Source organism: Eumetopias jubatus, unplaced genomic scaffold (genome assembly GCF_037043125.1).
Source record: "Eumetopias jubatus isolate StellerSeaLion01/CBP00866 unplaced genomic scaffold, mEumJub1_p1.0 scaffold_14, whole genome shotgun sequence".
NCBI classification, from domain to species: Eukaryota; Metazoa; Chordata; class Mammalia; order Carnivora; family Otariidae; genus Eumetopias; species Eumetopias jubatus.
The window spans coordinates 8,283,426-8,299,501 of record NW_028274820.1 but is presented as its reverse complement, the minus strand read 5'-3'; the positions used below and the strand labels follow the sequence as shown (position 1 = coordinate 8,299,501).

The 16,076-nt window shown below is 34.8% G+C and overlaps 1 protein-coding gene across 1 annotated transcript; it reads left to right on the top strand.

Moving 5' to 3' along the window:
• Positions 1 to 9,653: 9,653 nt before the first annotated feature.
• On the top strand, positions 9,654 to 15,640 carry LOC114213667 (UMP-CMP kinase-like). Its single transcript, XM_088018682.1, has 4 exons — positions 9,654 to 9,695; positions 11,285 to 11,478; positions 14,673 to 15,188; positions 15,577 to 15,640. The coding sequence occupies exons 1-4, from the start codon at positions 9,654 to 9,656 to the stop codon at positions 15,638 to 15,640; spliced, it is 816 nt and encodes a 271-aa protein (XP_087874808.1).
• The last annotated feature ends 436 nt before the right edge of the window (positions 15,641 to 16,076 follow it).

The window sequence follows — 16,076 nt, the reverse complement described above, 5'->3', positions numbered from 1 at the left end:
CCCATTTTCTGGTAAAATAACTGCCGGCTTTATTTTTAAGGTTAACACAGGCATAGAATAGACATTTCCATTCCAAAAGGGTGGGGATAAAAGGAATAACAGTGTCACTAGTGCCCAGCATGTCAAAATTTGTTACGTTTCAAGACCTAAGAATAATTTTCTGTGGCTTGATGCTTTGCTCTGTGCACTTGGAGGCTTGCTTGGTCCTGCCTCTAGCCTCATCTCCCTGGCCTCTTCCTTTTAACTAAAGTTCAACCCTGAGAATTCTTCTTCCTTTTCTGATACGCAGCACATGTTTAGAGCTTAGTTGCTCTATCATTCCATTTCCTGCCCTGGAATCCCAGAAATTTGACAGTTTTCCTATATTTCATCCCATGTCTTCCCTTTGAGTCCTGACAGCAGGGTTCTAGTGGTATAATATCTCATTAGTACCCTTACAGATCTTTTCTTCTTCCATGTCAAGGGGGTCTACAACATTAGACAAGAGTGCCTTTCACGTATTTTTCCTGGGAAATCCCATCTTTTCCTGGTTTCCACCAAGAAGATTGATTAGATTCATGACTCGCACACCTAATCTCTTCCGTGAAGGCTTTCCAGCCACACTTATGGCCTTCTATCCAGAGCAGCTTTACCAGCAATGGGGACTTGTTCGTTTTAACATCTTTTGTGATCTGAACAGGCTGAGAACTTACAAAGTCAACAAGTCATGGTTCCTTTTCCTTGACGAATTTTTCCTCAATCTTTCTCTTCCCTCTCACATTTTGCCATAAGCAGGGAGGAGAAACCAGTTTGCACCTTCGGCACTTTTTATTCTTTCGCAGTTGTCCCAGAGGCCAGAAGTCCAAAATCAAGTTGTTGACAAGGCTGGTTTCTTCTGGAAGCTCTCAGGGAGCATCACTCCATGTCTTCTGTTGGTTGCTGTCAATACTTGGCCTTCCTTGGCTCTGGCTGCCCTTCCATCTCTTCCTTCGGTTTTACATGGCTTTTGTCTCCATGTGTTGCTGTCTTAAATCTGTGTCTTTTAAGGACGCACATCATTGGGTTTAAGACCCACTCTTAGGCACATCTGCAAAGACCCTATTTTCAAATAAGACAGGTACCCGGAGTTAGGACATGGACATATTTATTTTAGAGCCAATATTCAACCCATTACATATATAGGTATGTATATCTTTGTGTGTTTGTGTATAAGTGTGTGTTCCATTATTATTATTTTTGAGAAATTCCCTCTCTCACTCTCTTTCTCACTGTCTGTTGTAACTACTCTAGTGTGTAGCCCAAAAATCAGAGTCTCTGTTATAGAGTATCAGAACTGTTTGGTCCTAAGAGATTTGGTAGAAATTCCCTGTGAAACCATCTGTAGTTCCATAGTAAAATTTTCTGTGTCATCCAGACATTAGCTGTTTAGGCTTTCTACCTCTAATGGGTTAATTATCTTAGTCTGTATTTCAATAAGAAATTATCCCTTCCCAGAGAGGGAGGCAAACCGTAAGAGACTCTTAATGATAGAGAACAAACTGAGGGTTGCTGGAGGGGAGTTGGGTGGAGGGATGGGCTAGATGGATGATGGGCATTAAGAAGGGCACTTGTTGTAATGAGCAATGGATGTTATAGGTAAGTGATGAATCACTAAATTTTACTCCTGAAACAAATACTACACTATATGTTAACTAACTTGAATTTAAATAAAAAAAAAAAGGGGGGGGCACCTGGGTGGCTCAGTCGGTTAGGTGTCTGCCTTCAGCTCAGGTCATGATCCCAGGGTCCTGGGATCGAGCCCCACGTCGGGCTCCCTGCTCAGTGGGGAGCCTGCTTCTCCCTCTCCCACTCCCCCTGCTTGTGTTCCCTGTCTCGCTGTGTCTCTCTCTGTCAAATAAATAAATAAAATCTTTAAAAAAATTACTAAATTAAAAAAAAAGAAATTATCCCTTCCAATGGGATGTTCACATTTATGTGCATAGAAGTCTTACAAATAGCTTAATATTTAAAAATATATATATTTTCTTCTATATCAATGGTTATTTGCCCTTCTTGCTTATTTCTTATTTTGTATTTTTGTGCTTTGGTAATATATTTTTAAAAATTAAGCAATGACTTGTATATTTAATCATATTTTTCAAGCACCAGGATTTTGAGTCATTCATTATTAGGTTTACTCTTTTTCTAGTCTCTGTCACTTTAGTTTTTTCTTTTATTATGTTCCATCTTGTGCCTTCTTCAGGTTTACTTTGTCATTCCTTTTCTAGGATTTTGGGCTGGGAGTTTAATTCATTTATATTCATTCACTTTTTTTTTTTTTTACTGACAAAACTGTATAGTGGCATCAAATTTCCTCTGATCAATGCTTTTAATATATTCTATAGATTCTGATATATTTATTTTCCATTACCTTTTTTGTTAGAAATTCAATCATTTTATTTTTTATATCTTCTTTTTTTAATTCTATTTTTTATAGATTTTATTTATTTATTTGAGAGAGAGAATGAGATAGAGAGAGAGAGCATGAGATGGGGAAGGGTCAGAGGGAGAAGCAGACTCCCTGCTGAGTAGGGAGCCCTATGTGGGACTCGATCCTGGGACTCCAGGATCATGACCTGAGCCGAAGGCAGTCACTTAACCAACTGAGCCACCCAGGTGCCCTATATCTTCTTTTACTTGTTTAACAGAGGGTGACAATTGATAATTTTAAGCAAAAATTATAAACATGTGCTATGGTTTACTTGGAAGTAAACCATATAAGATTGTAGCACAAATAATGGGAGGACGTATAAATGGAATTATAATATTTTAAGGTTTATTCATTCTACAAAGAGTGATGTGATATTAATTCATGGCAGATTGTGATAATTTAAGGGTGGTTGTGCAATTTCTACAGTACTAATTTATAAACAAACAAAAAACCCAAGGTGAAAGAACTAAAAAATAATAGAGTGGGTAAAAAGAATACTGACAATAAGCATCTGAATAATCAAAACAAAGCTGTAAAGGAGAAAATAAATAAAACAAATGGAAAACAAACCACAAATTCAAACACATATATAATTGCATTAAATACAGTTGGACTGAGCAATTAAAAAACAATTAAAGTCCAATTAAGAAGTTTTTGTTTATCTGTTTGTTTTTAAAACAAGATTCAAGTAATTCTATTTAAAAAGAGGTACTTGATATATGAGGACACAGGTTGAAAGTGAAAGTAAAATGACTGAAAAATATAGACCATGCAAACTTCCAGCATAAAAAAGGCTGGTGTATTAATATCAGAAATAAGCACTTCAAGATAAAGAGGAGCATTTTATAAAGATAAAAGGGTTGATTTATCAAAAAAAACATAATAATTCTAAATAAGTATGTACCTAGGAGACTCACTTCAAATCAAATGAAGCCAAATCACATCCTTTTACAATTATTTACAAAGAAACTAAATTACTTATTATAACATTTCTTAGTTACATATTTGGTTGAAAACAGTTTCAGTGCAGTTGTACAGTTAATGGAGAAACAAATCAATTTGAGAGTCCTTACAGAATATTTAGAACTAATAATAAGTTACCATCAATGAATATAAGAATCTCTTTAATTTTACTAATAACTATTAAATCAAAATTATGTTATTTTCAGCATATGTATTTGTATAGTTATTGAAGCAGAATGAAAAAAAATCTGTTCTGAAAATTAAATGTTATTGTTTTTTAAATCCCAGGGTTGTCTGTTATTCTTCAGGCTTATCCTGGTATTATCCATAAGGTTTCAAATGAAATTGTCTATTACCTCTTTTCTCCCCTATCACCTATTTAAAATATCATCCTCAAGATTAAATGTATTTGGATATATGTGATAGGTCACAAAGTATGAAAAAATATTTCCTATTATATTTTGTTACAATCATACCTCATAACATGTTAAAGAAATTTATTTTGATATTATACTTTAAATAAGGTCCAGATCATATGCAAGACCATCTTATTTTTTCATCTTTGAAACTAATTTGTCTTGGCTTGTTATTCTTACTTAAGTGATTTTTCTCTTATTATACACAAAAATGAATGGCTTATTCTTACTTATTCTCAAACTAATTTTTATTCTAATGTCTAATATTTAATTAATTAATTTATTTATTTATTGAGAGTGCATGCCTGTGCAAGCAGCAGGAGGAGGGGCAGAGGAAGAGAGAGACTTTTAGGCAGGCTCCACGCCCAGGGCAGAACCCACTGTGGGGCTGGATCTCACAACCCTGAGATCGTGTCCTGAGGTGAAATCAAGAGTTGGATGCTTAACCGACTGAGCCACTCAGGTGCCTTTCTAATGTCTAATTTGAAATCTGCATCTGCTCTTCCATTTCTCTTTAATTTTTGCAAAAAAATGCTATATGTCATTTTACTTCACTTTAAACTTACTCATTATAGATATAAGGTTCTAACTGTTATTTCTTCTAGTTTTGAAATACATATTTTTTCCTGGAAAGTATTTCCTATAAGACCTTACATAATAATTTCTGGAATTATTGTAGAAATTATTGTAGAAATTTTTGTAGAACTTTTATTGTAGAAATTGTTGTAGAACTTTTATGTGTAGATAGTTTATTAGCAAATTCTATCTAAATTTCAGTGTTAAAACAGACATTACAAAATACTGGATAAATGGGACAGTGTGTTGGGTCTAATAATGTTGACCTCTAATTTAGACTTTCTATCTAGCAAAACTATGGCTAAGTTGTCATAGTTCTAAGTTTTATTTTCTTAAATTTCTTAAATATTTCTCTAATCCTCTACTATCACATATTTCAGTTTCTTTTTTTCTCTTTCTATGTACTTTAAATAATTTATTTTTAACTGTTATTGAAGTATAATTATGATTCACTGTTAAAGAGTTTCATGTGTACAACATAATTATTCCACAACTGTATACATTACTCAGTGTTCACTAAATAAGTATAGTCACCATCTGTCATGAAGTGACATAATGACAATCTTATTGACTATATTCCCTATGTCGTACTTTCCATCTGCATGACTCATTTATTTTGAACCTCTTAAACCCCTGTATCTATTTCACCTATCTCCTGATCCACCTTCCTCTAGTAACCATCATTTCGTTTTTGTATTTTTGAGTCTTTTTTTCTCTTTGTTTCTTTGTTCATTTGTTTGTTTTTTAAATCTCACATATGAATGAAATCATATGGTATTTGTCTTTTTCTGCCTGATTTATTTTACTTAGTATTATTCCCTCTAGATCCACCCATGCTGTTGCAAATGGCAAGATTTTATTCTTTTTTATGGCTAAGAAATATTCTAAGGTGTGTGTATATATATATATACCACATCTTCTTTATCCATTCATCTATTGATGAGCACATGGGTTGCTTCCATATCTTGATGACTGTAAATAATGTTACAATAAACATAGGGGTGCACATATCTTTTCAAATTGATGTATTTTTTTCTTTGTGTAAATACCCAGTAGTAGAATTACTGTATCATATGGCATGATATGGTATGATTACTATCACATATTTCAGCCTCTATATTTAATATAGTGGAAAGGGAGTAGATGAAAAGCCACAACATCCCTTTCTTGTCTGATTGAGTAGAAGAGTGGAAGCGTCCCTTAGTAAAGAACAATCAGACATGTGGTTGGTTGCTAGGAGACCTGTTTCTGCCACCCATCCTATCAAAATTTCACAGTAGATAATAGAACCAACAGACACTTTTTTGTGAAATTAGAGTAGGGATAATTAATGTTTCATTCCAGATAATTACAACACGAAGCAGTAAATCTGAGGGATAGTGTTTTAGAGATACCCTGAATTTCCTAGACCATTACTCTAATGTGGGTGGGCAACCATGCTGCTGAGAAGAGTCTAAAATTAGTTGAAAGAAAGAGTTGATGCTAAAACATGGTCTTGACCAGGATGCAGATAACAGCAAAGAAGCTTACAAGATGGAGTTCAACTGAATTTCAGCAGATACTCAGGTAGAGAAGAACTAGCTACTTCATGAGTACAGTTGAGTTAGGCAAAGACCAGAAGACCTAACTGTACATTGCACAGTTGTGCATTGTGGAAGATAAAACTGCAAGATGACCATCTTCCAGATGCATTCTTTGATTCAATGTTATGACTCAGGACTCCCAGAACTGAGATGTCTTTTGGAGGAAGGAAAAGCGAGAAATGAGGAATACCTAATATTAGAATTAAAATAGAATAACTCCAAAAACTCTTTTAGTACAATTCAATTATTTTCTATTATGCAGAAATCAAGACTCAAACTAAAACTTCAGGAAAGTTTTAGAAGAAAACAGTTATATAATTTTTGTAGAACCAAAATTCTAGTCTAGGAATTAATCCTTATATTAGAATGAAAATCATCTCACTGGAATATGTGCTTCCTTCTGGGTTATAGTAGACTCCTTTTAAAATCAATTTCATTGGATAACATAACAATTAGATAGTGAGCATCTCAGGAGAACAGCAAACTCTCCAGAACAGGCATGATAAAGGAAGGGCCAAAAAGTTATGTAAAGGCTAATAAAAGGCCAGTAAATCTAATCTTCATTTTGTGCTACCCTTCTTAAGACTGAGTTGTCATTGCATAGAGAGTCAGATCCAATTGGAAACAGGTCAGCAAATATTATATTTCATGTGTATATGACATATTATATGTATTTGCTGTATTTCATAACAAGTCACTTCTCACTTATGATAATTGTAATCTAATTTTTTAAAGTTTTGCTCAACAATATGTTTTGTAGAAATATTTTGAAATGTTGACTTTCTAAGGTAGCTATTTTTTTATCAGTTTGCATACATATATCCCATACATTTAAATATATAAATATGTAATACATAAGTTGGAACTACTAAATACAATTAATGAATTAATGGCAGTGTACATTATGTGAAAAGGAAAAATTGATTTCACATTTACCTCCCTTGATGAAAGCCTGAAACAGGAAGATCATCTTCTCAAATTCCTATTCACTTTCCTTATTGTTCTAGTTCCTTGATTATAGATGACTATAATTATCGTGGATTTAAAAATCTTGTCTGAAAAATCTGTGTGAACTATCACCCATGACATTATGAAAAATTCAAAATATATAGGAATCACCCAGGGATCTTTTTACAAGGTGGATTTCTGGGTTCCAGCCACAGAGACTGTAATTCAGTAGACCACATACTGCTGATGTTGCTCATGTTTGGACCACACCTTGAGGAGTACTGGTCCAGTTCACAGACCTACACTTTATTCCTAAATGGAATAACTAACTCTGATGGAGCATGCACTTGGATTCCACTTTTGCTCATAGTTTTTTTGTTTTTTTTTGATAAGATTTTATTTATTTATTCATGAGAGACAGAGAGAGAGAGAGAGAGAGAGAGAGAAGCAGAGGGAGAAGCAGGCTCCCAAGGAGCAGGGAGCCCAATGCAGGACTCAATCCCAGGACCCTGGGATCATGACCTGAGCCGAAGGCAGATGCTTAATCATCTGGGAGCCACCCAGGCGCCCTGCTCATAGTTTTTGTAACCTCTAAGAACTGACTTCATAAACTATTTCTCTCTTTAAAACTCTCCTCTTTTAGCTCTTTCCTCTAAGATTGGAAACATCTTATTGTTAAACAACAGCAATAACAATATCTCCTTTCCCTCATTCCACCTTCCTTTCCTGCTGCTGCTTCTCTCTGCCTGCCCCACCCCTACCTTTCTCAACCAATCTTCTTATAGGCAGAGCCTGCTCTTTGACCTCATCCCTCTCAATGCCTGATAACTCAAGGCATGAAATCTGCCATAATTCACCCTGCAGCGCAATAACTGACAAAAATCATCTGATGCTCAACACCCTGTCAAGTACAATGGGCTCTTGCTCTTCTTATTTTACTATACCTTAGTTTGACCAAGTTATTGTTTATACTGTGGGCCACTCACTCATTGCAACTCTATTCTCTTGATCCCATTATCAACCTCTCTCATGGTTCTTCTTACCCTTTAAGTTCTCACTTTTCTGCCTTTTCCAAAAGATCCTCCACTTCCTCTTTTGTGGATAACACATCAAATTCTCCAACATTCTGTCTTTAGCCCATCCTTTTCCTAATTATGTGCTGTCTGACTTCTACTTTTGTCCTGACATCCTTCCTGAGTTTTGAACTCATATGCAGAAGTATTACCCTGGATTTCCATAATTAAGCTTAAGCATATTTAATAATTCCCTTTCCAAACCTATTCTTCCAGTCTCAATATGTAGATCCATTTCATTCTAGCTCAATCATGAAAGCCAGAAACGTGGCATTCAGCTTCCCACCATCCCCATGTCTAGCCGTTCTTACTTCTTTAATGCTCCTAAGTCCTGTTCTCACCAGCTTCACATTTACTGTTGAGTGGGCACCATCTCTCATTTGGACAATTACTGTGTCCTTCTAATTGTGTTCTCTGCCTCTTCTGTTGTTTGACTTCTCAATTCTACCTTGTAGACAGGTGAATTAGCTATAATGGGAGTCATGATCACTTACTAAAATTCATCGAAGATCCATCTACCTTATATTTATTAGTGTGGCAAATGTTGAAATTACACTATTTCTCCAGGTGCATTTGTGAATACATCTTACTTTGCCCCTTACCTGTGAGTAAGAGTGAACAAACACTGTTGTATTTTGCCAATAACTCTCTGCCTACTTAGAATATACTTTGCTTCATTTCTTCGTATTAAAAATTTTAATATAGAAAAATTTACAGAGTTATATAACAGAAACATACACCGAGAATTACTTTTTCCTTTGGATTTTTTAAAATTAGAGTTGTGCTACATTTTTAGATTAGAATTTGAAAGTGTTCATTCCACTTTTGCTTCTTACTTTCATTGTGATAGTAAATAATTATCTTTTGCCTGCCTGGTTTCTACACCTTGAAAATGAACATAGTCATTGTGCAATCTTCAGAATGACTTAAGAATTAAATAAAGTACATTTTGTAAAGTACTTGGAAAAGGTGCTTGACACATAGAAGATGCTCAGTAAATATTGGCTTGAATTACTGTTTTTCTTTTGTTGTCTTTAATTATTATTATTAATAATTTTATCAGAATGGCATTTCCTTATTCATGAAATGGGCTATCTCATTTTTTGCTTCATCTTTTATGTATTTCAATGTTTTTATAATTTTTTCCAAAATTATTTTTCTAAGTAGACTTTTTTTTTAAGATTTTATTTATTTATTTGAGAGAGAGAATGAGATAGAGAGAGAGAGAGCACGAGGGGGGGGTCAGAGGGAGAAGCTGACTCCCCGCCAAGCGGGGAGCCCAATGCAGGACTCGATCTTGGGACTCCAGGATCATGACCTGAGCTGAAGGCAATCGCTTAACCAACTGAGCCACCCAGGCATCCCTAAGTAGACTTTTTTGATAGGAAAAGGTAAAATATCTTACTGGCACTTATATTTTTCTAAGTGGCTACTGCTTTTATAATGCTGTCAGTATTCCCGTTTTTAAATTTATCCATCAAATCAGCATGCTCTACAATTTGTCTGTAGAGTCCTTTGCATTTTCTGGATAAACAAAGTAAGATTTTAGAACAAGGAAAAATTAGCTTTTTCTTTTCAAATCTTTTGCTGCTTTTTTTCTTGTTTCGTTGTCTGTCTTGTATTTCTAATAAAATATGGTGACAAGATGCTGTCCTCGCCCAACTTTAGTCAGGTTGTATTTGACAAGGTCTTGACCTTGGCCCCTATCCTTGCCAGACGTGCGTAGTCTAGTTTTAGCAAGAACCCTGATGTTAGTTTAGATGGAATCTACCCCAACCTTATTAAGTGATGAGTCTCAATATCTAGTCAAATTCCTCATACTCCTCTCCTCAGATCTGGTCATCCTGGCCTGCCTCCGCAAGAATCTCCTCTGATATTTGATGTCTCTTTTTAGTAATTTTCCATACACTGAACCACACCCTCACACACATCTGAATAAAATCAGTCTTTATCCTTTAAGGAGAGTCTGGAGCTGGTTCTATTTGGTTCTGTTCACACAGGTGTGATAATGGTTATGACTGGTTTCCACCTGAATTTAATTGGAACACTTCTAAAATGGAACCTTAAGTGTGAAGTTTACTATAGGTTTTATAAAAAATATTTTTCATTTCAAGTTTTATTTTTTTCCCTCTACTCAGAATTTTTATCACTGGTATGTATTAAATATCTCAGAATATTTCATTGTTAATGTTTGCTAATTTTATTTTGTATATATTTTCTTATGTTCTCCTAATCATTTTTTTAATGGATTTAAGCATTAAATCCATTAATGGGGTGATTTACATGAATAGATTTATAATGTTGAAATATTTGTCTGCACACCTTAGGCCAAATTTGCCTAGTAATGGTTTTTCGAGTTTTAATTTGCTATCTTTTTTTTGTCTTTTAGGATTTTTTTCATCTATGCTCATAAATTAGATTGGGCCATAATTTTCTATTTTTTGTCTCTATTTGTCTTATTTTGGTATCAATGTTACAATACCCTCATATAATGAAATGGATAATTTCATTCCTTTTCAAATTCTCTGAATCATCTTGCAATTATTTCTTCCTCATCTTTCTTGAGGTTGGCAGACCTTGTTTATAAAGCCACATCTGTAATGAGATCTTTTTGGTGAAAAAGTAGAGGTGACAACAATTTAATTCCTCTATTTCATTGATTTACGTAGGCATTCTACTCATTTAAAAATAAATACTTTTAATTTGTAAATTTCTAAAGACTTTTCATAACAAAATAAGTTCAAAATAAAATATTGGCCTAATTTGTTCAAAGTATTCTTTAATAATTAAAAATATTCTAGCTATAGTCATGCCCCAGTTTTATTTCTCATAGTGTTTGTTTAGGCATTTCTATTCTTATTTAATTATTTCTGTCTGCAGTTTATCCTTCTGATGAGTTTTGCTGTGGCTTCCCCTGCTGCTGTTGTTTTTGCTGTTGTCTTTAGAACCAGTTTTGGTTTGTAGAGGATGAAGGACTTTGCAGATTGCTACTTTGTATCCATTCCCCTTCAACATTTCCAAGAGATCTCCAACTTGTTCAGTTGTCTATTCTTTTCCAACATTGGGACTCAGAGACGTTAACCCTAGCTTCATCTACTGGGATGGATCTTGTCAGACTAGGGTCAATTCTATCTTTCCAGAGAGAGATTAATTCTCAGATGAGTATGTGAACACATTTGGCCCAATGTCATGCTAGCTGGTATTTGGAGGGGGTTTGAGCGTGTTCTTGTTTGTTTATTTTTGTGAGCTAGTGAAATCTGTGTTTTTCTTCTTCAGGATTTGTACTGCACAAATGAAAAAGAGTTCTGGGAATACTGTGGCATCTACCTGTTTGAAGATAAAGAAAAAACATGGATGGGAAGAACCAAGAGAACTGAAGAAATGGACCTGAAGTCACTAGAAGCAGCAGCCTTGAATCCCATTTCAACTCTGCCTTCATGTGCAAGTGTGATGATCAATATTAGGTTTCAGTGTGGCTAGACGACGGTGACTGGTTGTTTGGTCAAACACTAGAAGCTGATGAGAAGTATTTTTTAGATGTGATTAACATTTAAAATAATTTTACTTTAGCTGAAGGAGATTACTCTCTATAATGTGGATGGGCTTTATCTAATTAGGTAAAGGCATTAAGAGCAAAGGCTGAAGTTTCTCAGAGAAGAAAGAATTCTACTTCTAGAATGCCACATAGAAACTCTACATGAGTTTCCAGTCTTTGAGTTTAATACTAGCATCATATTCTACCTGAATCTTCAGGCTGACAACTTGCCCAAGATTCAGACTTGCCACCAGCCCCTACCATTGTATGAGTCAGTTCTTTAAATATTTCACTCTTCTTCTTTCTTGTTTCCAATATATATCTAATCTATACCTACATCTGTATTATAGAGAAAGAGAGAAGAAATAAACTGTAGCATTAATACTGGACTTAAAGGATATTTTTATGCTAAGGCTATTATTTAGAGCCTTAGGTCTTTGGTTTCAGTGAAGCTTTATTAGCCAGTACTGAAATTTAAAAACAATATTTAGGAAAGCACTTCCGGGGGTGCCTGGGTGGCTCAGTCCTTAAGCATCTGCCTTTGGCTCAGGTCATGATCCCAGGGTCTGGGGGTGGAGCCCCGTGTCGGGCTCCCTGCTCAGCGGGAAGCCGGCTTCTCCCTCTCCCACTTCCCCTGCTTGTGTTCCCTCTCTCACTGTGTTTCTCTCTGTCAAAAAAATAAATAAAATCTTAAAAAAAAAAGGAAGCACTTTCAGAATAATGGGGTTAGTTACCTCTGAAAATTTACTCCTCTATAAAAGCATGAGAATGCTGGCAAATATTATTAAAATCAACTTTTACAGAATTCTGTAAATTAACCAAAAGCTGGCAATAATCCAAGGGATATTTATTCATGACAAATGGCTGAATCTCAGTAAGATTGAGCTTTGTGAAATGTTAAATTGCCCTTTTCCCCTTCTGCTGTCCCTAACTCCAAGGGAGACTTACAAACCAAGAGTCTTGTAATAATGGTAGCCATGAGAACCAGCAGCCAAATACCTGTTAGAGAGAGAAGAATAGGTTTGGAGCTTTCCCAACCACCCAAATAATTGTTATTATTTCACTTATCTGGCAGTTACTTGAAATACCTCACACTGGGCTGATTTGTATTAGAAGTGATTTAGTGTTTGTTCAATTCTTTTCCATGGCATGTTTGGGAAAAATCAGTGTCAATTGGTTTAACATTGCAACTGCCTCAGGTGGTGATGTAGCTTGGGTGAACAAGAAACTAACTGAAAAACTTAAAAGGAAAAGCTGTGGCATGAGACAAACATAAAGAGCTTTGAAAAGTTTTGACATATTCTTGGGAATCTAGAAAACCACATTCATGCACAGGATTGGGCACATGCTGAAAAGAGATCCGAGACTGTCCTAATCTCTTTCCTCTGGCTGATCTTGAGGATCTGTGCAACTAGGAAGTGAAGAATAAGGCAGTGTTGTAAACTGTCTGCCAGAGGATTGAATGCATGCCACAAAAACCTTCAGCAAAAGTTAGGAGTCTTATTATTTTAAGAAAATCAATTTCCAATCATTAGTTTATCACTGACCTAATTGAAGAGTCTTCAGTGGCTATACATGATGAAGAATATAGACTTTGCAGAATTAGTATAGGAAAATCACTAAGCAAACAAACAATAATAACAACATGAAAAAAAAGCAACAAGAACAATAAACTCTGAGAAGAAGGGAATCTGATTTCCAGATTTGCTACATTATATCACTTTGAGCATCCAGTTTAAAAAAATATATAAGAAAAAATAAATAAAAAATAAATAAATAATAAATATATAAGAAATGCCAAGAAGTAGGAAAGTATGGCCAATAAGCACACAAAAAATAAGTCAGTGGAAATTGTCCCTGAGTAACTCAAACATTGAACTCACTAGACAAGAATTTTATGTCAGCTATTTTAAACATGTTCAATTAACTAAAAGAACCATAACTAAAGAACTAAAGGAAAGTATCTGAACAATATCTCACCAATAGAGAATATTGATACAAATGCAAATTATAAAAATAAACCAAACAGATATTCTGGAGTTGAAAAGTACAATAAATGAAATACAGTGGCTTCTGAATAGCAGAAGATTTAGTGAACTTGAAGGAAGGTTAATTGAGATTATCTAGTCTGAGGACCAGAAAATAAAATAAAAATAAAAAATGAAGAAAAAAATTTAAAAAATAAATCTTGGAAATCTATGAGACACCATTGAACATATCCACATACAAATTTTGGGAGTTCCAGAAGGCAAGGCGATAGAGAAAGAATACTTGAAGAAATAGTGAAAATTTGTGAATAGTGAAATAGAAGAAATAGTCAAAAATTTCTCAAATGTGATGAGCACTGCTACTATACACATACAAAAGAAATAAAAAAAAAAAATCTCCAAGTAGAACAAATTAAAAGAGAGTCACTCCTAGACACATCATAAAAAAACAAAAACAAAAACATCAAAAACCAAAATCAAGTAGAGAATCTTGAAAACAGCAAGGGCAATAAGACTCTATGCAAGGATCAACAGATGCAATAGGATTAACAAATGATTTATCATAAGAAGCCATGGGAGAAGGGTGCTTGGGTTAACCAACTGCCTTTGGCTCAGGTCATGATCCCAGGATCCTGGGATCAAGCCCCACATCATGGTCTCTGCTCAGTGGGGAGCCTGCTTCTCCTTTCCCGCTGTCTGCTGCTCTGTCTGACACTCTGCCTACTCATGTTCTCTCTATCAAATAAATAAATAAAATCTTAAAAAAAAAAGAAGAAGCCACAGAGGGGAAAAAACAGTAGGATGGCATATTTAAAGAGCTGAAGGAAAATGACCACCAACCAAAAATTTAATATCCAGCTTCAAAGATGAAGTAGAAGTTACAACATTTCCAGATAAAGAAAAACAGAGGATTTGTCTCAGATCTGGTTTACAAGAAATAATTAGGGAGTTTTTCAGGCTGAAATAAAAGAATATTATATAGTAATTAAACCCATATCAAGAAATAATAACAGCAGGGGTTGGTGAACACGTGGAGATTTAGGGGGAGATACTTGTCTGGAGAAGGCATGGAAGGTCTATGCTCTGGAGCTATGCATCTATCTGACTGTTCCTGAGCTACATCCACTTTACAATAAATCAGTGATCTAAAATATGGCTACACAAAACTTTTTGCAGGAGAACTTCTTCTTGATGAAAGGAAGAACCCAGATACACAGTATGGTGAACTCACTGAAAAGTACATTAAAGATGGAAAGATGGTGCCAGTTGAGATAACTATCAGTTTGTTAAAGAGTGAAATGGATCAGACAATGGCTGCCAATGCTCAGAAGAATAAAATCTTAATTGATGGTTTTGCAAGAAATCAAGACAACCTTCAGGGTTGGAAGAAGACCATGGATGAGAAGGCAGATGTGTCTTTCATTTTGGTTTTTTACTGTAATAGTGAGATCTGTATTGAACGATGTCTTGAGAGGGGAAAGAGTAGTGGTAGAAGTGATGACAACAGAGAGAGTTTGGAAAAGAGAATTCAGACCTATCTTCAGTCAACAAAGCCAATTATTGACTTATATGAAGAAATGGGGAAAGTCAAGAAAATAGATGACTCTAGGTCTGTTGAAGTTTTTGATGAAATTGATAAGATTTTTGACAAAAAAAGGTAATTCTGAATGTGAAAGCATCCTCGAAATCATGCTGGAATGTTGCTTTTATAACTGCTATTACAACCCCTTTTTAAGGCAATTTTAATCTTTCATAATTACATCTCAATTAACAGCTGGAAGTATGTAATAAGACAAATTAAATTTTTTATCTTAGATTTTTTTTGGTTATAGGAGTAGATGGTGAATTCTGGTCTAACTTCATCTTAGCTACGGTGTTCAGAAAACAAAGAAGGATATCAGCTAGTTCTTTGTTTTTACTCAGAAAGCATATCCCTCTCATAGATTGTGCTTTCTGTGAGCAAAACTTTTTAGTAAGTGTGTATATCCCTTTAATAATTACAACGTTAGGATTAGGGATTCCCCACTTTCCTCGTTTTCTTGCAGGTTTCAAATTTCCAACCTGTTAAATGAATTTGTAGACCAAATTCCAAAGGAAATTTTTGTGTAGTTGGTTCTTGCAAAATGTGTTTGATAAACTCATAAAATGAATTTCTAGAAGTGTTTTAGTATTTATCAAATAACTGACCATTTCCTATAGAAAGGTAAGAAAACTTAAGTTTTGTTTTATTGCAACTTATACAAAGTAGTGTGACAGGGCATCTTCTTTGCTTCCAGGGATTGGGATGGGGTCACTGGGGTTCAGAGCCTGGTAGAATTGTCAGCTTTATTCTGACATAAATCTGAAGGTAAGGGGCAAGATCACATCTAATGACCTGTGTTCCTATGCTCGATTATATAGTGTTATTAATGATTAAACTGATCTTAACAAAATTCCTAGCAGTGGAACTTTGAAATGTATATACTAGGTTTATGGTCAATGATTTGGTTAGTGTTTTAGTAACACTTCATTCAAAGTGTTTTTGATTGTTTTCTAGACTAGATGC